This window comes from Oncorhynchus nerka, linkage group LG6 (assembly GCF_034236695.1).
Source record: "Oncorhynchus nerka isolate Pitt River linkage group LG6, Oner_Uvic_2.0, whole genome shotgun sequence".
Lineage (NCBI taxonomy): Eukaryota > Metazoa > Chordata > Actinopteri > Salmoniformes > Salmonidae > Oncorhynchus > Oncorhynchus nerka.
In genome coordinates, this window is record NC_088401.1 from 66,573,883 (window position 1) to 66,598,611 (window position 24,729).

The 24,729-nt window shown below is 43.5% G+C and overlaps 1 protein-coding gene across 6 annotated transcripts in view; it reads right to left on the reverse strand.

Moving 5' to 3' along the window:
* diaph2 (diaphanous-related formin 2) overlaps window positions 1–24,729 on the reverse strand; it is a 736,531-nt gene that overhangs the window by 325,690 nt on the left and 386,112 nt on the right. For all 6 annotated transcript variants that reach the window (XM_029662409.2, XM_029662408.2, XM_029662405.2 and 3 more), the window contains 2 exons: window positions 2,676–2,777; window positions 361–600 (listed from right to left, as the gene is read on the reverse strand). In XM_029662409.2, coding sequence (XP_029518269.1) covers window positions 361–600; window positions 2,676–2,777 — 342 coding nt within the window. The remainder of the gene's footprint in view (window positions 1–360; window positions 601–2,675; window positions 2,778–24,729) is intronic.

A 24,729-nucleotide genomic window follows, 5' to 3' on the forward strand; every position in this document is an offset into this window, starting at 1 on the left:
ACAGTCAGAGAGAGAGAGACAGTCAGAGAGAGAGAGACAGTCAGAGAGAGAGAGACAGTTAAAGAGAGTGAGACAGTCAGAGAGAGAAAGAGGGAGAGGGCAAGAGAGACAGAGAGAAAGAGGGAGAGGGCAAGAGACACAGAGAGAAAGAGGGAGAGGGCAAGAGAGACAGAGAGAAAGAGGGTGAGGGCAAGAGAGACCGATAGAAAGAGGGAGAGGGCAAGAGATACAGAGAGAGACAATCAGAGAGTGAGAAAGGGAGAGAGTCAGAGAGAATGAGAGACAGTCAGAGAGAGAGAGAAAAAAGCTGAATGTCTGAAAAGGGTGAGGATGAACTCATACTGTCCTTGCAGTACCTACCTTGCAGAGGAAGCTGATGTTGAAGCCAAATGTCTGGGCATTCCGGGAGCCAGCGTTCATGTAGTTGCCAACCAGCAACACCATCTCCAGCAGCTTGCTGAAGCTGTCACTCTTCTTCACCTCCTCGCAGGCGAACGTCACATTCATGATGTCCGGACGGATGTTGTTCACCTGCTCCTCGAAGGTCAGCTTGAAAAGGATTCCGTTGAGGCGTGAGCGCAGCAGCTTCACAGAGCTCATCTAGGACAAACATGACAATATTTGGTTTTGAAAAGTTTAGCGAGCCTACGTAGGGTTTATGAAGGCTCTATGAAGTCCTAAGTATGTAGAAGTTATATGTTGTTTAATGTGTGGCCAATGTGGCATTGCAGAGCTCTAATGCAAATGTCTGTATAGTCAGCAGTTGAGAGATGTGCCGGTGCGACAACTTCCACTAACATGCCACAATGACGGCCTAGGAACAGTGGGTTAACTGCCTGTTCAGGGGAAGAACAACAGATTTGTACCTTGCCAGCTCGGGGGTTTGAACTTGCAACCTTCCGGTTACTAGTCCAACACTCTAACCACTAGGCTACCCTGGCGCCCCATATTGTGAGTATATATAGAGCGGCGGCTCTAACGGGAGCGGTGGCTCTAGGGTGAGCTGCGGCTCTAGGGTGAGCGGCGGCTCTAGGGGGAGCGGCGGCTCTAGGGGGAGCGGCGGCTCTAGGGGGAGCGGCGGCTCTAGCGGCAGCGGCGGCTCTAGCGGCAGCGGCGGCTCTAGCGGCAGCGGCGGCTCTAGCGGGAATGGCGGCTCTAGCGGGAGCGGCGGCTCTAGCGGGAGCGGCGGCTCTAGAGGGAGAGGTGGCTCTAGCGGGAGAGGCGGCTCTAGAGGGAGGGGCGGCTCTAGCGGGAGCGGCGGTTCTAGAGGGAGCGGTGGCTCTAGAGGGAGTGGCGGCTCTAGCAGCAGTGACGGGTGAAAGTGACTTATTTCCCTCAGAAGCCTCTGTGTGTCGTGGTGGTCCTGATGAGGTAGCCTCACCAGCAGGATTTCCACGATATTTCCACGATTGCTCTACGATAGATATCATGGGGGAACTTGCTTCATTACATCCTCAAAGAGCTACAGGTACATAGACACCACCCAGTTTTACTGAATGGATACAAACTGATTTGCAGGTCTACCCCAATTTAACGTTATCATATTATTTTTAACCCATTAGGTTAACTGAAAATAATATCTTTCAGACAACGAACTGGAGGAGTAAAACTGACAAGAAAATGTAAAGATATAGCTAAATATACATGTATAAAGTTTTCTGGAATGTACTATGATAATGTGCTCTGGATAAATCAATGTGGTATAAAAAAAGTAATTGTAAGATAAAACAATAAAGTCACTTTAGACTCACTTCTGCATGACTCTGTAGAAACCGTAAAAATACAACTGTAGGCTAAAGTATAACCTCAGCATCAACTACAGCTAGCGCTTGAGGCAACCATACTAAATCACTTATAGTGGCTTGGAGTGTAACATTGAGCTGTTCTGACTTCACTATGAAGTAGAGTGCACTAACTTTATTACAGAGAATCCAAAGCCCAAGGCTATGATTTTATCACTAGGCAATATTGACGGTTTATGCCAGAAGTTGGAATTTGTTTCGGCCAGGAATGACACTGTGACTTTCACAACACAAGGACACATAATTAAGCTACTATATTGAAATCAAGTTTCGCACTTTATTATTTATCAAAATCATGGCTTCTGTCAGTCAAAGAGCAGGCTACCATATCGGACTTGTTATGAAACGTTCTTGCTCTTTAAGATATTGAATAGGTCTGATAATGCATAAAGCCTCAAGGCCGTCTTTTTCTATTCCCCAATTGCTCTCTCAATGGTCCTATTCCTAATTTCCTAGTCCCCTCCCTACTGTCTTGGCCCTACACTAACCTCCTTCATTAATGAAGAGCTTGACATATAATGGTGTGTGAAGTAGCAAGAAAAGAAAGGGTGGGGGTCTGCTGTGTGACAAAAAGAAAGGGAACAGAATTGAAAGAGAGGAAAGGGGAGTGGTTATAAGAGTAGGTAGTGTTTGGTGCACTGGAATACGAGGGAAGGAGAGAGTGGGTGAGAGTGAGAGTGGGGAAAGAGATAGAGGGGGAGAGAGAAATATCGAGAGGGTGAGAGAAGGGGAGAGAGGGGGTGAGAGAGAGAGATAGAGAGGGGGAGTGAGAGAGGGATCTATCCTTATCAATAACCAATTGAAAAACCTTTCCTCTGTAGGTATGTAGGTAAGTGTGTGTAAAACAGGGTATATTTTGTAAGACCAACTCACCACAATGCCAAACTGTTCAGGCTCACATAGGTCCTCGTACTCATTCTTCAGTTCTGCCAGAGCGCTCAGCTCCTTCTGCTCTGGTAGGTTCTTTATCAGGTTCTGTAAAAGACACACAGAGACACATTTAAATGCTTTATTTGAATCCAAAAATCACATTACAGTCTAGAAGGATTTAAACATTTTAAAGGACACAGATTCATGGACACCTACGGACACAAAAAGCATATACACACACAGCTCCTGTCAGTACAGTTTGCCCCCTGCTCGCCTCCGCAGGGACACCAAAATGCACCTGAAAGAACACTCAGGCAGCTTGGAGACAAAAGACTCTACAAAACCAAGCTAGAATCAAGACCCAGCACTGGGAACATCCACACAGCACCAAGCTAGAATCATTATCGGAAGGTTCCATACAAACACCAGTACAGTACATCAGAGCGTGGATGGTATGAGATATTTTTGCATACATTCAGTACTTTCAAGATAAGCGTCACCGCAGGGAACAGACATGGTCCAGACAAACATTGCATATCTACATTTATCTTGGAATTAGCACACTAACTGTTTCTATGGGAATACAAAGAGGAGAAGCGGCAGGTAGGAGGATGAGTAGGAAAAGGTCAGGTAATCTAGTGCTCTTGCTGCTGTATCCATTTATTTACCTCAATGGGAACAACTTCAGTAAGAGCTCCAGCGAACCACAGTTCAAACACGTAATAACGCTGGCGATTAATGGAGACTTTCATTCCGACTTTGTCGGTTTGCATCATCTTCCTTGGAAAACATGGCAATTTACCATTTATAAATAAGATTAACCTAGTAACTTCAGTTTTTAAATAGAATTTGACTTTCAGAAAGCCAAAGTCGAGCTTTACAATTATCATACAGGTCCAAACAGTGAGGAAGATGAGCAGGAGGAAGAGGAGAAAATCTTAATTTCCCATTAAATGTTAATTGTGCATGGAAAGGTCAGTTGAATAAATTCAATGAAGCATAGCTACCTTTTTTCAACTTCTCGGAAAGATGGAAGAGAAAGAAGAGAAAGAGGAGAAAGATGAAGAGAAAGAGGAGAAAGATGAAGAGAAAGAGGAGAAAGATGAGGATGAGAAATATGAGGAAGAGGAGGAACAAAAAGAGGAGGAGAAAGAGTGGGATTAGATGTGCCCATTAGCTCCCCTAATTTAGACAGCAGGCTGGCACTCTGTCACATGACCAGGCCAGGACACACACACACTGACCACTGCCCTGGAACGGAACAGCCATGAGCCGTCACTGGCCAGGCTCTACTGTCCACTAATGATGACATCTCTCCCCTTCCCCCATGGATTCAAAAGTATAGAAACCAACCAAGTTGGAAATAAATAGTGTGGAGTTTGTCAGTTCTAGTGTGGTCTGCAACAGTTATATTAAAATGTGTGTTGCTTCTATATTAGCCACTGAATGTTCTCCCAATTAGAGAAAAGAAGTGTGGCCCAGTTATGTAGCCTCATTATAATTCAATAATGAAGGCTGTTGATCATAGTGTACATCAATTGGGAAACAGCACATAGAATGGACATGACATGACATTCTCCCCCCCAAAAAAGTGTATGGTGATGTGTACTAATGATGGGGCTTCCAACGGTGTCAGTGTTATTCCAAAGATCTCACTAACAATATGTGTTTTCTTTAATTGTTCCGGAGTTGGGGTGCATTATAAACACCTAGGATGCGTCCCAAATTGCCCTATGAGCCCTGGTTAAAAGTAGTGCACAATATACGGAATAGAGTGCCATTTGGTACTTTCCAGACAAAAATAGAGACAGCTAATTATTTGCTCTTGACCTTTCAGGCAGAAACCCTTATTGATTATTGAACAGTCACTCCAATGTGTTCATCTCTGTAGTGCAGCTGCTGATCACTGCTTCCTTACTGATTATTAGACATTATAGAAGTCAATTATTGTCTTTCAGGAAAATGGCATATTTGATAGATAATTATTAAAACAATTATTTGGATAACCGATGTCAACCACCTTGCAGCGAAAAAGAAAGCAAATGCAAGCACAAGCTTGGTCACAGTTTATAACCCACATCTTATTGTGCAAAACACTATTATTAACCCAGTTATTTTGAAAGTGCAAACCAGAAAATAACCTGTTCAAGAATCCTCCAAAATGCTTCAACCCAATTCAAAAGAAGATTACGGAAACATTACGCGACGTGTGTAGAGGAAATAAATGAAATCTGGAAATTCAAACTGCCACTCCACTTTATTGTCTTCCCATGGTACATAAACAAACTGGTTTGGAGAGCTTTAAGGGCCTCGCAGAAACAGGACCACAACGGAGCACCAAAGATCCACCGCCACGTGAAGAGGGATTATGAATGTCTATTTCCTCTTCTCCTCTCTTCCAAGTCTGAGGAACTTAACCCTGGGTTGAAGAACAAAGTCCTCCTCAACGACGTATCGTTGATTCAGAATGAAATGCAATAACACAGCAGCGAAACCATTCAGCCTCAGCAGTCATCATCTCTAATGCTCCCAGAATCTGATTATTGGTGTTGTTTTCCTCTGCCGCAGCTCGTTAAGAAGAGACAGAAAATTAAAGTGTGTTGTGGCCTTGTCTGCGACCGTTTCCGATGTTGTCTCCAATACTTTCTTCACCGACTGAAGCTGCTAGGTTGAGGTAAAGAGTTTGAATTGGAGATGGAATTTCTCAGTGTAATTGTTATTTCATTTGTCTGTCATCTAGTTAATTATCAGCAGCCCCCATAGACGGTAATTGACACAAAGGCGTCGCCATATGTGTAGTTCTGTCAAAACCGGTGCTAGATGAGGCTATGCCAGACCCTTCCCGGCAGGCCTCCAGACAGACACACATACAGACACACTCGGCATCTGGGGGAGATTATTGGAGGGCTGTTACAGTCACCGAACGCTCATTTGGGCTCCTGGAGACTGGTGAAATCCCTAATGACGTCAAGACAGAGCAACAAATAGTGTGTAACTTTCTGTACTGCTCAAAGCCCAATGCACATTGGCTAACCGGGCTATCTGCATTGTGTCCCGCCACCCCCTCTTTTACACTAAAGCTACTCTCTGTTCATCACATATGCATAGTCACTTTAACCATATCTACATGTCCATACTACCTCAATCAGCCTGACTAACCTGTGTCTGTATGTAACCTCCTCTACTATATATAGCCTGTCTTTTTACTGTTGTTTTATTTCTTTACTTACCCATTGTTCACCTAATACCTTTTTTGCACTATTGGTTAGAGCCTGTAAGTAATCATTGTGTTCGGTGCATGTGACAAATACACTTTGATTTGAATGAGCATGGAAACTAATGGTCTTTCTTTAGTAGGAAGAAACTACTGTATTGAATAGTATTGTATAGGACAGGAACAACTGTGGAGAAACAGTCTCCCAGCATTGATACTCCAATTAAAAAACATATAGAAGTGATATTGCGGAAAAAAATATTTAATATGATGGCATGTCTTGTTTCTCTTTGTCATCTATCATGTGCTTCTTTAGAGCGTACAAAGCATACAGGTGGACAATAACACACTGTTTGGCATGTCAATAGTACTCACTTTTCTGATTGGAAGAATAAGTAGACACACTGGGTACACAGGTCAATTTATCCACTGTTCCCTTTCTATGGCCTCCACTGGTCCCTTTCTATGGCCTCCACTGGTCCCTTTCTATGGCCTCCACTGGTCCCTTTCTATGGCCTCCACTGGTCCCTTTCTATGGCCTCCACTGGTCCCTTTCTATGGCCTCCACTGGTCCCTTTCTATGGCCTCCACTGGTCCCTTTCTATGGCCTCCACTGGTCCCTTTCTATGGCCTCCACTGGTCCCTATCTATGGCCTCCACTGGTCCCTATCTATGGCCTCCACTGGTACCTTTCTATGTCCACTTTCTATGGCCTCCACTGGTCCCTTTCTATGGCCTCCACTGGTCCCTTTCTATGGCCTCCACTGGTCCCTTTCTATGGCCTCCACTGGTCCCTTTCTATGGCCTCCACTGGTCCCTTTCTATGGCCTCCACTGTTCCCTTTCTATAATACTAAACTTTTCATGTTGCAGGCTCCTGTGATTCTCTCTTCAGGCAGCGAACATTCCCAACAGTGAAGTTGAAGAGAAGATCAACAAATCTCAAATGATAGTCACAGGAACAGCACAATCGATACAAAATGTTCTCCAAGCAATAAAGTTTTTAGAATCAAAGGAATCAGGGGGAATCTCAACAGATGTATACAGTGGGTAAGAACTCCCTGTTTTCCTCTACCGATCTGGCTGGAGACTGACAACCAAAACATTTGAGATTTTTTCCCCTCCAATTCAAAGACCGCAAGATGATGTTTTTCGATCTGTTTGACAGATGCAATTTTCACATTTTAATCATTTTTTTCCCGACAGATTTTGGCGAAGCGTCAGACAGAGCATGTGGCTTTTGTCAGACTGACGTCTTACCACTGCGGTACCACAGAGAGTCGCATTGAACGGCTGAAAGGCCTCTGTTAGATTTTGATACTGAAGAGCAGTCAAACAAGAGCCATTCTGAAAAGGTATCCACATCCGTTTTCATTTGAATCATGAGCTTTTCCAATTATATATTTTATGAGTTTCAGAGTTCCAATGCTTTAAAGGTGGGAAAAGTGATGGTTTGATGTAGTTTTAGGGGAGCTAATTGCAGGTAATTTTCAAAACAGATTATGGAAGAATAATGGAATGAGATGAATCTCCCAATGTGTCTTGTATATCTAGTATACAAATGAGGTGCTGAAAAAACATGTAAACAAGGCATTTTTGTTTGGTATGATTGAATATACCAGTAATTGACAAAAAACATAATGACCAATTATTGTTATTTTTTTTACCAGGAGGCACGTCATGACAAATGTAGTATGCCTATTACAAATGGAGTCACTTCAGATGCCTTCCACGTCACATCCTAATAGACCAGTTGAATGACAGTAGACTATCTCATTATTGAGGAATTAAGCCAGTGTGTACAAATATGTTCTCATTCAATTTCATCGGTCTGTCTCCTGACTAAACAATAAAACCCTTCAAATGTAAATAAAGGTGCACTTTCTCCGCTATCAACATTTACAAAGTACATCAGCTAAAACAGGTGGTAGAAATCCAATGGTCATGGATTCAGATATTCCTTAAACATATATTTCAACAATCAGCTACAGTATTTGCAGAGCATATTTTGCCAGTCTGCAAATGGTCAATCCAAAACTAACATCAGCACCAACAGAAGGCATACGTACTTTTCACATTCTTTCTGTGTTATTCTTTACTTTACAAGCAGAAATGTTGACCAAGTTTTGTAGACTGAACTGGTGGCATCCGGCTAATCTAAAGTAGATCACTCAGACCTAATCCAGGATACTTACTCCAAAGCCAACAAACACCTCAGATTCTCACTGAGGGTTGCTATTCGGAGAACAAGGGTGACAGATTCCAAAGTCATTGGCGTGACATTACGTTTGCCTTTTCAAAATACAAGTGGAGGATTCTGAAGTGTGGGCACACCTGAACAGTTACGTTAACCACGGAGTTTGTGAAGAGGAATCGAGGGATCTCATAGACATTACCGCTGCACTGTACAGCAACTCTCTGAGCAGGTGGATATACTGTACAACTCTTTAGGATACTGTGTGTGTGTGTCTGTGTGTGTGTGTACTTGCATGCATGTACAGTGGGGCAAAAAAGTATTTAGTCAGCCACCAATTGTGCAAGTTCTCCCACTTAAAAAGATGAGGCCTGTAATGTTCATCATATGTACACTTCAACTATGACAGACAAAATTAGAAGAAAACAAATCCAGAAAATCACATTGTATGATTTTTAATGAATTTATTTGCAAATTATGGTGGAAAATAAGTATTTGGTCAATAACAAAAGTTTATCTCAATACTTTGTTATATACCCTTTGTTGGCAATGACAGAGGTCAAACGTTTTCTGTAAGTCTTCACAAGGTTTTCACACACTGTTGCTGGTATTTTGGCCCATTCCTCCATGCAGATCTCCTCTAGAGCAGTGATGTTTTGGGGCTGTTGCTGGGCAACACAAACTTTCAACTCCCTCCAAAGATTCTCTATGGGGTTGAGATCTGGAGACTGGCTAGGCCACTCCAGGACCTTGAAATGCTTCTTACGAAGCCACTCCTTTGTTGCCCGGGCAGTGTGTTTGGGATCATTGTCATGCTGAAAGACCCAGACACGTTTCATCTTCAATGCCCTTGCTGATGGAAGGAGGTTTTCACTCAATACATGGCCCCATTCATTCTTTCCTTTACGCAGATCAGTCGTCCTGGTCCCTTAGCAGAAAAACAGCCCCAAAGCATGATGTTTCCACCCCCATGCTTCACAGTAGGTATGGTGTTCTTTAGATGCAACTCAGCATTCTTTGTCCTCCAAACACGACGAGTTGAGTTTTTACCAAAAAGTTATATTTTGGTTTCATCTGACCATATGACATTCTCACAATCTTCTTCTGGATCATCCAAATCCTCTCTAGCAAACTTCAGACGGGCCTGGATATGTACAGGCTTAAGCAGGGGGACACGTCTGGCACTGCAGGATTTGAGTCCCTGGCGGTGTAGTGTGTTACTGATGGTAGGCGTTGTTACTTTGGTCCCAGCTCTCTGCAGGTCATTCATTAGGTCCCCCCGTGTGGTTCTGGGATTTTTGCTCACCGTTCTTGTGATCATTTTGACCCCACAGGGTGAGATCTTGCGTGGAGCCCCAGATCGAGGGAGATTATCAGTGGTCTTGTATGTCTTCCATTTCCTAATAATTGCTCCCACAGATGATTTCTTCAAACCAAGCGGCATACCTATTGCAGATTCAGTCTTCCCAGCCTGGTGCAGGTCTACAACTTTGTTTCTGGTGTCCTTTGACAGCTCTTTGGTCTTGGCCCTAGTGGAGTTTGGAGTGTGACTGTTTGAGGTTGTGGACAGGTGTCTTTTATACTGATAACAAGTTCAAACAGGTGCCATTAATACAGGTAACGAGTGGAGGACAGAGGAGCCTCTTAAAGAAGAAGTTACAGGTCTGTGAAAGCCAGAAATCTTGCTTGTTTTGTAGGTGACCAAATACTTATTTTCCACCATAATTTGCAAATACATTCATTAAAAATCCTACAATGTGATTTTCTGGATTTTTTTTCTAATTTTGTCTGTCATAGTTGAAGTGTACCTATGATTCCAGGCCTCTCTCATCTTTTTAAGTGGGAGAACTTGCACAATTGGTGGCTGACTAAATACTTTTTTGCCCCACTGTACGTGCATGGATATATCTGCATGTATACGTACAGTATGTATCTTAATTGTGTGTTGTCTGGAACTCCTGAATCCTTAGTCTGAGCCCATCTCCCCCATAACTGTTAGCCTCACAGATCATGAGCCTCCCCCCTTCCTGTTTGGCCCTGTCCGGGGGTGTCCTCGGATGGGGCCACAGTGTCTCCTGACCCCTCCTGTCTCAGCATCCAGTATTTATGCTGCAGTAGTTTATGTGTCGGGGGGCTAGGGTCAGTTTGTTATATCTGGAGTACTTCTCCTGTCCTATTCGGTGTCCTGTGTGAATCTAAGTGTGCGTTCTCTAATTCTCTCCTTTCTCTCTCTCGGAGGACCTGAGCCCTAGCACCATGCCCCAGGATTACCTGACATGATGACTCCTTGCTGTCCCCAGTCCACCTGGCCGTGCTGCTGCTCCAGTTTCAACTGGTCTGCCGTATTATTATTCGACCATGCTTTATTTGAACATCTTGGCCATGTTCTGTTATAATCTCCACCCGGCACAGCCAGAAGAGGACTGGCCACCCCACATAGCCTGGTTCCTCTCTAGGTTTCTTCCTAGGTTTTGGCCTTTCTAGGGAGTTTTTCCTAGCCACCGTGCTTCTACACCTGCATTGCTTGCTGTTTGGGGTTTTAGGCTGGGTTTCTGTACAGCACTTTGAGATATCAGCTGATGTACGAAGGGCTATATAAATACATTTGATTTGATCATGCCCCCATCGCTGTTAGCCCCACAGATCATGCCCCCATCTCCCCCATCGCTGTTAGCCTCACAGGTCATATGCCCATGTCCCCCCTCGCTGTTAGCCCCACAGATCATGCCCCCATCTCCCCCATCGCTGTTAGCCCCACAGGTCATGCCCCCATCTCCCCCATCGCTGTTAGCCCGACAGATCATGCCCCCATCTCCCCCTCGCTGTTAGCCCCACCAGTCATGCCCACATCTCCCCCTCAGGTCATGCCCCCAACTCCCCTCGTCTCCCCACAGGCCATGTCCCCATCTCCTCCTGTCTCCCTCACAGGTTATGCCTCCATTTTCCCCCAGTCTCCCCCATAGGTCATGCCCCTCTCCCCCACGAGTCATGCCCCCGTCACCCCCTCAGGTCATGACCCCCATGGTGTTGGCCCCACAGGTCATGTCCCCTCTCGCTGTTAGCCCCACAGGTCATTCCCCATCTCCCCGTAGTTGTTAGCCCCAAAGGTCATACCCCCATGTCCCCCCTTGCTGTTAGCCCCACAGGTCATACCCCCATGTCCCCTCTCGCTGTTAGCCCCACAGGTCATGCCCCCATGTCCCCCTAGCTGTTAGCCCCACAGGTCATACCCTTATGTCCCCCTTGCTGTTAGCCCCACAGGTCATACCCCATGTCCCCCCTTGCTGTTAGCCCCACAGGCCATACCCCCATGTCCCCCTAGCTGTTAGCCCCACAGGTCATACCCCCATGTCCCCCTAGCTGTTAGCCCCACAGGTCATACCCCCATGTCCCCCTAGCTGTTAGCCCCACAGGTCATACCCTTATGTCCCCCTTGCTGTTAGCCCCACAGGTCATACCCCCATGTCCCCTCTCGCTGTTAGCCCCACAGGTCATGCCCCCATGTCCCCCTAGCTGTTAGCCCCACAGGTCATACCCTTATGTCCCCCTTGCTGTTAGCCCCACAGGTCATACCCCCATGTCCCCCTTGCTGTTAGCCCCACAGGCCATACCCCCATGTCCCCCTAGCTGTTAGCCCCACAGGTCATACCCCCATGCCCCTCCTCACTGTTAGCCCCACAGGTCATGCTCTCATCTCCTCCTAGCTGTTAGCCCCACAGGTCATGCCCCCAACTCCTGACCAATCTGTCCTAGTTAGTCATTATAAAGGTGACAGACAGTAGAACCTTGTTAAAGTGTACATCATCTATGTCTGAAGCTCACAAGAAGGTGAGGCTTTCACATAGGCGACATCTCCACTTCTCCAGAGAGGATTGAGATGAAACACATATTACCTGTGTCACTGTGGCAATACAATTATTTCACTTTGATAGATCTTAACACAGTATTGAAGGTTGATATGACCATTACTTAATCAAATAAACTCAATTGAAGAAAGCTATTATTCCGGACTGAAATTATATGAGTTTGTCTGGAGAATAATGTGCCATCTGAATATGTTTCTCCCAGATTCATTTGCCATCTGTCACTGAGATAAAGAAAGTTTAGCTCCAATAAGAAAACACTAAGTTCTGATTCATACAGCTTTATGTGTGTCTGAATGGGTCTACTGCATACACTCTAGCTAATGTAGCTGTCCATTATACAATGCAGCACTGACCCACGACGGTGTATGTGTGTGTGTGTGTCTGTGGTGCGTGTGTGCCCTTGCCCAAGTGCCCGTGTTTTCCAGAGCAACATTTCAACTAGAACACAAAGGGACACGAAGCACTGTACCTGAGCCCCGGTCACAGCCCTGGTTCCAGTCCTGGTCACAGCCTTGGTTCCAGTCCTGGTCACAGCCTTGGTTACAGTCCTGGTCACAGCCTTGGTTACAGTCCTGGTCACAGCCCTGGTTACTGTCCTGGTCACAGCCCTGGTTACTGTCCTGGTCACAGCCCTGGTTACAGTCCTGGTCACAGCCCTGGTTACAACCCTAGTCACAGCCCTGGTCACAGCCCTGGTTATAACCCTAGTCACAGCCCTGGTTATAGACCTGGTCACAGCCCTGGGACCCAATGTTGTACATGGAGACATCGTATCCCTGTTGAAGCAGCCCAGCCTCCCCACCACTTTAACCTTCTCCATCATCCCTGTTGAAGCAGCCCAGCCTCCCCACCACTTTATCCTAATCCATCATCCCTGTTGAAGCAGCCCAGCCTCCCCACCACTTTAACCTTCATCATCCCTGTTGAAGCAGCCCAGCCTCCCCACCACTTTAACCTTCTCCATCATCCCTGTTGAAGCAGCCCAGCCTCCCCACCACTTCAACCTTCCATCCAGTCCCTTTGTGTTTTGTTTTCCTCCAAGCCTCCTTGATCAGCATAATGTATTTCGCATTTCATTGTTGAATTAGCATTTGATGCAGGAAAAGGGGGATATGGTACTGCGTGCCAAAATAAGGCTTCAATTAAGCTCGAGGGAGGAACCGGCTTTTTACAGCTTTTCCTGCTTAAGCGGTAATCCAATGGGCCCGATGCATGGCCATACTTATCGTCCTGTCCCACGTTTGCACTTTACACCATGCAAATGATGGCCAAGCCGGGGAACAATACGGAAGGCTTGCTCCAGTCACCTGTTGTTGTTAGTCCTGCAGGAACAAAGGCTGGCACGGCTGCATCTGCGGAGGCCCTGCAGTTCTGCCGCCAAGGAGCAAGGCAAGTCCAGGTAATGAGGGGCCCATGCATATGGATGAGAGCCATGTTTAGAAATGGCAGGCAGGCGATGGCTGCAGGGTGATTGACAAACAAGATACATAATAATAACAAGCAAGGGCCAAAACAAAAGCCCCGGCTTGGGCACAGCCAATCAAAAATCACCAGGCCCCAGCTGGAACAGTCGTTGCTGTGGAGGGAGAGGTGAGACGCAGATTGGTTGTGGGATGGGAGAAGTTCCAGTATGTGTGTGTGTGTGTGTTGCAAAACAACATGGATAAGGTACATTACAGCAATTTAGAGGACATATCTAACTGTCAAATTGAAACAGTATAAACAGAGAAAACTGCAACCGTCTGTTCAATGCTAGTACACAACCATTATATTCTAGCACACAACCATTCTATTCTAGTACACCACCATTCTATTCTAGTACTCAACCATTAGATTCTAGTACACAACCATTTGATTATAGTCCACAACCATTCTATTCTAGTACAAAACCATTCTATTCTAGTACACAAACATTATATTCTAGTACAAAACCATTATATTCTAGTACAAAACCATTATATTCTAGTACACAACCATTATATTCTAGTACACAACCATTATATTCTAGTACACAACCATTATATTCTACTACAAAACCACAAAACCATTGTATTCTACAACAAAACCATTATATTCTAGTACACAACCATTATTTTCTACTACAAAATCACAAAACCATTCAATTGTAGTATAAAATCCTTATATTCTACTACACAACAATTATATTTTGCTACACAACGTTCTGTTCTGCTACACAACCATTCTGTTCTGCTACACAACCATTCTGTTCTGCTACACAACCATTCTGTTCTGCTACACAACCATTATTTTTTCCATGCTTTAGCACACTCTGCCAACCCGGATGTTCTAGCTGTGTCTGAATCCTGGCTTAGGAAGACCACCAAAAATTCTGAAATAGATAGAACTGCCAAAGGGGGCGGTGTTGCAATCTACTGCAAAGATAGCCTGCAGAGTTTTGTCCTACTATCCAGGTCTGTACCCAAACAATTTGAACTTCTACTTTTAAAAATCCACCTCTCTAAAAACAAGTCTCTCACCGTTGCCGCCTGCTATAAACCACCCTCTGCCCCCAGCTGTGCTCTGGACACCATATGTGAACTGATTGCCCCCCATCTATCTTCAGAGCTCGTGCTGCTAGGCGACCTAAACTGGAACATGCTTAACACCCCAGCCATCCTACAATCTAAGCTTGATGCCCTCAATCTCACACAAATTATCAATGAACCTACCAGGTACCACCCCAAAGCTGTAAACATAGGCACCCTTATAGATATCATCCTAACCAACTTGCCCTCTAAATACACCTCTGCTGTCTTCAACCAAGATCTCAGCGATCACTGCCTCATTGCCTGCATCCGTAATGGGTCAGCGGTCAAACGACCTCCACTCATCACTGTCAAACGCTCCCTGAAACACTTCAGCGAGCAGGCCTTTCTAATCGACCTGGACGGGGTATCCTGGAAGGATATTGATCTCATCCCGTCAGTAGAGGATGCCTGGGTATTTTTTTTAAATGCCTTCCTAACCATCTTAAATAAGCATGCCCCATTCAAGAAATTTAGAACCAGGAACAGATATAGCCCTTGATTCTCCCCAGACCTGACTGCCCTTAACCAACACAAAAACATCCTATGGCGTTCTGCATTAGCATCGAACAGCCCCCGTGATATGCAGCTGTTCAGGTAAGCTAGAAACCATTATACACAGGCAGTTAGAAAAGCCAAGGCTAGCTTTTTCAAGGAGAAATTTGCTTCCTGCAACACTAACTCAAAAAAGTTCTGGGACACTGTAAAGTCCATGGAGAATAAGAGCACCTCCTCCCAGTTGCCCACTGCACTGAAGATAGGAAACTCTGTCACCACTGATAAATCAACCATAATTGAGCATTTCAATAAGCATTTTTCTACAGCTGGCCATGCTTTCCACCTGGCTACTCCTACCCCGGTCAACAGCACTGCACCCCCCACAGCAACTCGCCCAAGCCTTCCCCATTTCTCCTTCTCCCAAATCCAGTCAGCTGATGTTCTGAAAGAGCTGCAAAATCTGGACCCCTACAAATCAGCCAGGCTAGACAATCTGGACCCTTTCATTCTAAAATTATCTGCCGAAATTGTTGCCACCCCTATTACTAGCCTGTTCAACCTCTCGTGTCGTCTGAGATTCCCAAAGATTGGAAAGCAGCTGCGGTCATCCCCCTCTTCAAAGGGGGGGGGCACTCTTGACCCAAACTGCTACAGACCTATATCTATCCTACCCTGCTTTCTAAGGTCTTCGAAAGCCAAGTCAGCAAACAGATTACTGACCATTTCGAATCTCACCATACCTTCTCTGCTATGCAATCTGGTTTCAGAGCTGGTCATGGGTGCACCTCAGCCACGCTCAAGGTCATAAACGATATCTTAACCGCCATCGATAGAAACATTACTGTGCAGCCATATTAATTGATCTGGCCAAGGCTTTCAACTCTGTCAATCACCACATCCTCATCGGCAGACTCGACAGCCTTGGTTTCTCAAATGATTGCCTCGCCTAGTTCACCAACTATTTCTCAGATAGAGTTCAGTGTGTCAAATCGAAGGGTCTGCTGTCCGGACCTCTGGCAGTCTCTATAGGGGTGCCACAGGGTTAAATTCTTGGACCGACTCTCTTCTCTGTATACATCAATGATGTCGCTTTTGCTGCTGGTGAGTCTCTGATCCACCTCTACGCAGACGACACCATTCTGTATAGTTCTGGCCCTTCTTTGGACACTGTGTTAACAACCCTCCAGGCAAGCTTCAATGCCATACAACTCTCCTTCCGTGGCCTCCAATTGCTCTTAAATACAAGTAAAACTAAATGCATGCTCTTCAACCAATCGCTGCCTGCACCTGCCCGCCTGTCCAACATCACTACTCTGGACGGCTCTGACTTAGAATACGTGGAGAACTACAAATACCTAGGTGTCTGGTTAGACTGTAAACTCTCCTTCCAGACCCACATCAAACATCTCCAATCCAAAGTTAAATCTAGAACTGGCTTCCTATTTCGCAACAAAGCATCCTTCACTCATGCTGCCAAACATACCCTTGTAAAACTGACCATCCTACCTATCCTCGACTTCGGCAACGTCATTTACAAAATAGCCTCCAATACCCTACTCAACAAATTGGATGCAGTCTATCACAGTGCCATCCGTTTTGTCACCAAAGCCCCATATACTACCCACCATTGCGACCTGTACGCTCTCGTTGGCTGGCCCTCGCTTCATACTCGTCGCCAAACCCACTGGCTTCATGTCATCTACAAGACCCTGCTAGGTAAAGTCCCCCCTTATCTCAGCTCGCTGGTCACCATAGCATCTCCCACCTGTAGCACACGCTCCAGCAGGTACATCTCTCTAGTCACCCCCAAAACCAATTCTTTCTTTGGCCGCCTCTCCTTCCAGTTCTCTGCTGCCAATGACTGGAACAAACTACAAAAATCTCTGAAACTGGAAACACTTATCTCCCTCACTAGCTTTAAGCACCAACTGTCAGAGCAGCTCACAGATTACTGCACCTGTACATAGCCCATCTATCATTTAGCCCAAACAACTACCTCTTTCCCTACTGTATTTATTTAATTTATTTATTTATTTTGCTCCTTTGCACCCCATTATTTTTATTTCTACTTTGCACATTCTTCCACTGCAAATCTACCATTCCGTGTTTTACTTGCTATATTGTATTTACTTTGCCACCATGGCCTTTTTTTTGCCTTTACCTCCCTTATCTCACCTCATTTGCTCACATCGTATATAGACTTGTTTATACTGTATTATTGACTAAGTTTGTTTTACTCCATGTGTAACTCTGTGTCGAACTGCTTTGCTTTATCTTGGCCAGGTCGCAATTGTAAATGAGAACTTGTTCTCAACTTGCCTACCTGGTTAAATAAAGGTGAAAAAAATATTTAAAAAATAAAAACATTCTGTTCTGCTACACAACCATTATGTTCTGCTACACAACCATTCTGTTCTGCTACACAACCATTATGTTCTGCTACACAACCATTATGTTCTGCTACACAACCATTCTGTTCTGCTACACAACCATTATGTTCTGCTACACAACCATTCTGTTCTGCTACACAACCATTATGTTCTGCTACACAACCATTCTGTTCTGCTACACAACCATTATGTTCTGCTACACAACCATTCTGTTCTGCTACACAACCATTCTGTTTTCTACACAACAATTCTGTTCTACTACACAACCATGCTATTCTACTACACAACCATTCTACTATACAACACCATTATATTCTACTGCACAACCATTATGTGCCACTACGCAACCATTCTATGCTACTACACAGCCATGCTATTCTACTACACATCCATGCTATGATACTACACAGCCATTATGTTCTACTACATAACCATTCTGTTCTACCACACAAACATTATATGCTACTACACAACCATTATGTTATGCTACACAACCATTATATGATACTACACAGCCATTACGTTCTACTACATAACCATTCGGTTCTACTACATAACCATTCTGTTCTACTACATAACCATTCTGTTCTACTACATAACCATTCTGTTCTACTACATAACTTTTTTTTTTTTTTACCCCCCTTTCTCCCCAATTGTGTGGTATCCAATTGTTAGTAATTACTATCTTGTCACATCGCTACAACTCCCGTACGGGCTCGGGAGAGACGAAGGTCGAAAGCCATGTGTCCTCCGAAACACAACCCAACCAAGCCGCACTGCTTCTTAACACAGCGTGCATCCAACCCGGAAGCCAGCCGCACCAATGTGTCGGAGGAAACACCGTGTCACCTGCCGACCTTGGTTAACAACCATTATATGATACTACACAGCCATGCTATGATACTACACAGCCATGCTATGATACTACACAGCCATTCTATTCTACTACACAACCATTATATTCTACTACATAACCATTCTGTTCTACTGCACAACCATTCTGTTCTGCTACACAACCATTCTGTTCTGCTACACAACCATTCTGTTCTGCTACACAACCATTCGGTTCTGCTACACAACCATTCGGTTCTGCTACACAACCATGCTATTCTACTACACCATTCAAATTCTACTACACAATCATCATGTTCTACGACACGACCATTCTATTCTACTACACAACCCCACTATCTACTACACAATCATTCTGTTCTACTGCACAACCATGAAATTTTACTACAAATTCATTATTTTTGACTGCACAACCATGAAAATCTACTACACAACCATTATATTATACTACACAACCATTACATTCTACTACAGAACCATTCTATTCTACAACACAACCATTCTGTTCTACTACACAACCATTATGTTCTACCACACAACCATTCTGTTCTACCACACAATCATTCTATTCTACCACATAACCATTATGTTCTACTACACAACCATTATGTTAACCACACAACCATTATGTTCTACCACACAACCATTCTATTCTACCACACAACCATTATGTTCTACCACACAACCATTCTATTCTACCACACAACCATTGTTATACTACACAACCATTATTTTCTACTACACAACCATGCTTTTCTACTACACAACCATTCTATTCTTCCACACAACCATTCTATTCTACCACACAACCATTATGTTATACTACACAACCATTATTTTCTACTACACAACCATGCTTTTCTACTACACAACCATGCTATTCTACTACACAACCATGCTATTCTACTCTTTAACCGTTATGTTCTACTACACAACCATGCTATTCTACTCTTTAACTGTTATGTTCTACTACACAACCATGCTATTCTACTCTTTAACCGTTATGTTCTACTACACAACCATGCTATTCTACTCTTTAACTGTTATGTTCTACTACACAACCATGCTATTCTACTCTTTAACCGTTATGTTCTACTACACAACCATGCTATTCTACTCTTTAACCGTTATGTTCTACTACACAACCATGCTGTTCTACTCTAACCGTTATGTTCTACTACACAACCATGCTATTCTACTACACAACCATGCTATTCTACTACACAACCATGCTATTCTACTACACAACCATGCTATTCTACTACACAACCATTATATTCTACTACACAACCATGCTATTCTACTCTTTAACCGTTATGTTCTAATACACAACCATGCTATTCTACTCTTTAACCGTTATGTTCTACTACACAACCATGCAATTCTACTACACAACCATTATATTCTACTACACAACCCCGCTATCTACTGCACAACTATTATGTTCTACTACACAACCATTATGTTCTACTACACAGCCATTATATTCTGCTACACAACCATTCTGTTCTACTACACAACCGTTCTGCTACACAACCATGCTATTCTACTCCACAACCATTATTTTCAACTGCACAAGCATTCTATTCTACTACACAACCCCACTATCTACTACACAACCATTCTGTTCTACTACCCAACCATTATGTTCTACTACACAACCATTCTATTCTACTACACAACCATTATGTTCTACTACACAACCATTATGTTCTACTACACAACCATTATGTTCTACTCTTTAACCGTTATGTTCTACTACACAACCATGCTAATCTACTACACAACCATGCTATTCTACTACACAACCATTATATTCTACTCTTTAACCGTTATGTTCTACTACACAACCATGCTATTCTACTACACAACCATGCTAATCTACTACACAACCATGCTAATCTACTACACAACCATTATATTCTACTACACAACCCCACTATCTACTACACAACCATTATGTTCTACTACACAACCATTATGTTCTACTACACAACCATTATGTTCTACTACACAACCATTCTATTCTACCACACAACCATTCTGTTCTACTACACAACCATTCTGTTCTACCACACAACCATTATATTCTACCACACAACCATTCTACCACACAACCATTCTACCACACAACCATTATATTCTACCACACAACCATTATATTCTACCACACAACCATTCTGTTCTACCACACAACCATTCTGTTCTACCACACAACCATTATGTTCTACCACACAACCATTATATTCTACCACACAACCATTATGTTATACTACACAACCATTATTTTCTACTACACAACCATGCTAATCTACTACACAACCATTATATTCTACTACACAACCGCACTATCTACTACACAACCATTATGTTCTACTACACAACCATTATATTCTGCTACACAACCATTACATTCTACTCTACAACTATTCTGTTCTGCTACACAACCATTATATTCTACCACACAACCATTCTGTTCTACTACACAACCATTATGTTCTACCACACAACCATTCTATTCTACCACACAACCATTATGTTATACTACACAACCATTATTTTCTACTACACAACCATGCTAATCTACTACACAACCATTATATTCTACTACACAACCCCACTATCTACTACACAACCCCACTATCTACTACACAACCATTATATTCTACCACACAACCATTATGTTCTACTACACAACCATTACGTTCTACTACACAACCATTATGTTCTACTACACAACCATTACGTTCTACCACACCACCATTACGTTCTACCACACAACCATTATGTTCTACCACACAACCATTATGTTCTACCACACAACCATTATGTTCTACTACACAACCATTATGTTCTAGTACAGAACCATTATGTTCTACTACACAACCATTATGTTCTACTACACAACCATTATGTTCTACTACACAACCATTATGTTCTACTACACCTATGAAGAAATCCACCAAATGAAATAGTTGACATATGTGAGAATATTCTGCTGTAGATGCTAAGAACTCATATCAAAGTGAAAAGTTAAGCTTTCACCCTTGAGCGGTGTGTGTGTGTGTGTTTGTGTGTGTGTTTGCAATATGATGCAAGTGTGTACACAGGCATACATGCATGTTTTCAATACAGGTCGTCACTATGTAAATTCCTCCTGTATAAAATGGAGAGCAACTCTTCAATAATATTGACCAAATGAAATGGTTGAATGAGACTGTAAAGAGTAAGAAGACATTCCTTTGAAATCTAAATTCCAGCAGGGAACATTATACGAGAACATTTCCTCTCCTAGGTAGAGCCTGTCGATAGTCGGACACTAAAGAAAGGCTGGCTTTATGTTTGACTGGGGGGACATACAGTACTGTCAGTGCAAACTGATGGCGAACATGGAGAGAAAGTAACTCTATCAACAAAATATATATTTTTGTATATAAGAGGGAAAAGAGGGAAAAACATCACAATTCAGAACCAGACAGAAAATCTGCCCACACACAAGAGGTTTGTAGTGGAGTACTGATGCAGTAACACACACACAAAGAGCATGATTTTTTTTTTTTTTTTTTTTTCAACGGCCACATCTTGCCATAATTGACATGAATACACTTAATCTACAAAGTGTTTCTCCTGCAGCATGTAATAAGGCGTGCAGTAAACCTGCTCTCAGTTTGTAATTGTGACTAATAGTGGCCGTGGGCCTTACTGCCTTGTGAGAGACATTCACTTAAACATGTCATTTTAATTACCATAGAAAAATGTCACAACATGCAGTTTGTAAAATGTATTTAATGTGTTTCTGGAAGGCGTAGAGGATAGATCTAACGTCGAGCAAACAACAAAACAGCAGAAAGCATATCGCTTTAACAAGAAGATATGCATCACTTACACTTTGTCTTTCAAAAAAACTCTCTCACTTCCTTGTATTCCCTTAAACGAGCAATTTGCTAAATCTATTTTAATGATATGTACCCAATGATTGTGCAAAGAATATAACTTGTAATTCACTCATGGACTTAGTTCAACTGTCGTACCACATCAAAAGCAAAAATATACTGTAAGCATGTTTTACTCCAATGTTTGTAAACAAAGTTAATGTAAACAGACACTATGAAGCCTAAAACATTGTTAAAACTATAATTTTGACATCAAGGATGGTCAGTCTTTGCATCCATAGCTCTGTCTTTGAATTTGAGAGTGGTTACATTTCTCCAGCCCCATCCCTCAGTTTTTACCAGAACAGGGGTGGGGAATACACTTGTTATTGTTTCAATTGCTGATTGTCACTTTAATGAAATGTTCTAGAGTCCAAAACATCGACAGATGCACAGTGTGAGAGATATAACATCCTAAAGGACTATAGGACAAAGGTAAGGCCAGGCAAACAAGTCTTGCCTTACAGACCACCACAAGACTCCTAGCAGACAAACACAGTAATAGATAGTGTAAAGGAAATTAAAAGAGCCAGTGGGCTGAACACACCACTACCTGCAGGGATGTGTCTTGAATGGCACCCTTTTCCATCTACTATAGTGCATTACGTTTGACCAGGACCCATAGGGACTAGTGTGTCATTGGGGTGCAGTCTAGGACTAGAGCTGGGGAAGTGAAGGGTCAGAGACAGGAAATGAGTTGTAGTGTGAGTTTCCTGACTACTCTGTCAACACTCAGATTGACTAAACTGAGGTGTCACGTCAGTTTTAACGACTGGTACGTTCAGTACCCTTGGATTTAACTCAGGGCCTTGATAACAGTGTGTGTGTGTGTGTGTGTGTGTGTGTGTGTGTGTGTGTGTGTGTACAAATATGGAGCAGTTGGCAGGCTTGCTCTTAGTGGTAACTCAGGGTTTGTACTCTGCTCTGTAGAGAATTTAGTAGAAGGGAAACAAACAACTGACAGGAAAATAAATGAAGTCCACGAAGAGTGAATCCCGAGACTAAACCTTCAACATGTCGATGGGATTTAGTCTTTCCGTATTTAGCTCATATACTATTAGAATTGATGGCATTATTGCCTTACCATGTAGGCCTATAGCCTGCCTTGTGTTTGAAGGCAACAGGTTCTTTAAGCTCCCTCACACCAACTCGACAGAACAGAAAACTACGCTGGTGCTTAAATGTAGTGTGGAGATGGCAATCTGAAAGCCTAGAAGAATGACTGGCTGGCCAAGGCCAAGGGGGTACTTCTGGTCTGAAAGCCTAGAAGAATGACTGGCTGGCCAAGGCCAAGGGGGTACTTCTGGTCTGAAAGCCTAGAAGAATGACTGGCTGGCCAAGGCCAAGGGGGTACTTCTGGTCTGAAAGCCTAGAAGAATGACTGGCTGGCCAAGGCCAAGGGGGTACTTCTGGTCTGAAAGCCTAGAAGAATGACTGGCTGGCCAAGGCCAAGGGGGTACTTCTGGTCTGAAAGCCTAGAAGAATGACTGGCTGGCCAAGGCCAAGGGGGTACTTCTGGTCTGAAAGCCTAGAAGAATGACTGGCTGGCCAAGGCCAAGGGGGTACTTCTGGTCTGAAAGCCTAGAAGAATGACTGGCTGGCCAAGGCCAAGCGTGTGACAGCTGTATTTAACAGCTTTGCATAACATGATCACAGTATCTAAGCATCCCTTTTAGACAAATTCTCCAATGTTAATCAAAACATGGTAGGCTATGTGCTACAAAGCTAAGTACAAAATAAACACAGTATGTTTCAATATGCTAACTATTCCATGGTTATTACTGGAGAGCTACATGGGTACACAATATCTCCCACTGTTAAAGTCAAGGTCTGCTATTTACCATGACTTCGTTCAAATGATGTGCCCATAGTTAACCGTTAAGCCTTAAACACAACAAAAATACCCTTGGTATTTCCCTTAATATCCAAAAGTAATTTTCTTCTCTTAATACGTACTCTCGAAATGTAGCGCATTTGCACACAACATGTATTAATTACAACTAAATAAGCCGAGCAGAGCCGTGTAGTCATTAGCCTTTCCTTTTGAACAGGAGATGGGGTAATATTAAATACATCGGCCAACCTAAAACATTAAGGAACCACTCTGATATTCTGCAAAAAAAATCCCTCCCCGGGCAGCATCAACCATTGAGCCTGAGCTTTACCACACACATGCAAACTTAGACACACACACGTGCGCTAGCACATGCACACAAACACAAAACACAGTCCCGCGCGCACAAACACACACACATTTAACTTGACACGCACACACCAAAAGTGAGTAAATATTTAGCATTTTCATCTGGCCCCAGTCTGAGTGAGTGACAGCTAAGGCCTTGGTGGAAGAGATAACAGATCACCAGGAGTTCTAGCAGCCAAGTCCTCAGAAGTTTCTTAAGCTGGGCTCAAAAGAGCCACTGACAGTTCACTTTTCATGTTGAATGTGGAGTCAGTGAGAGAGCCTTAGCACCACACAGTTGTCACAGTACATCAAAACATCCACGGGATTGACAAAAAATGATGCAAATGTGTCGATGATAGACGCCCAACCTTCCCCATTGAC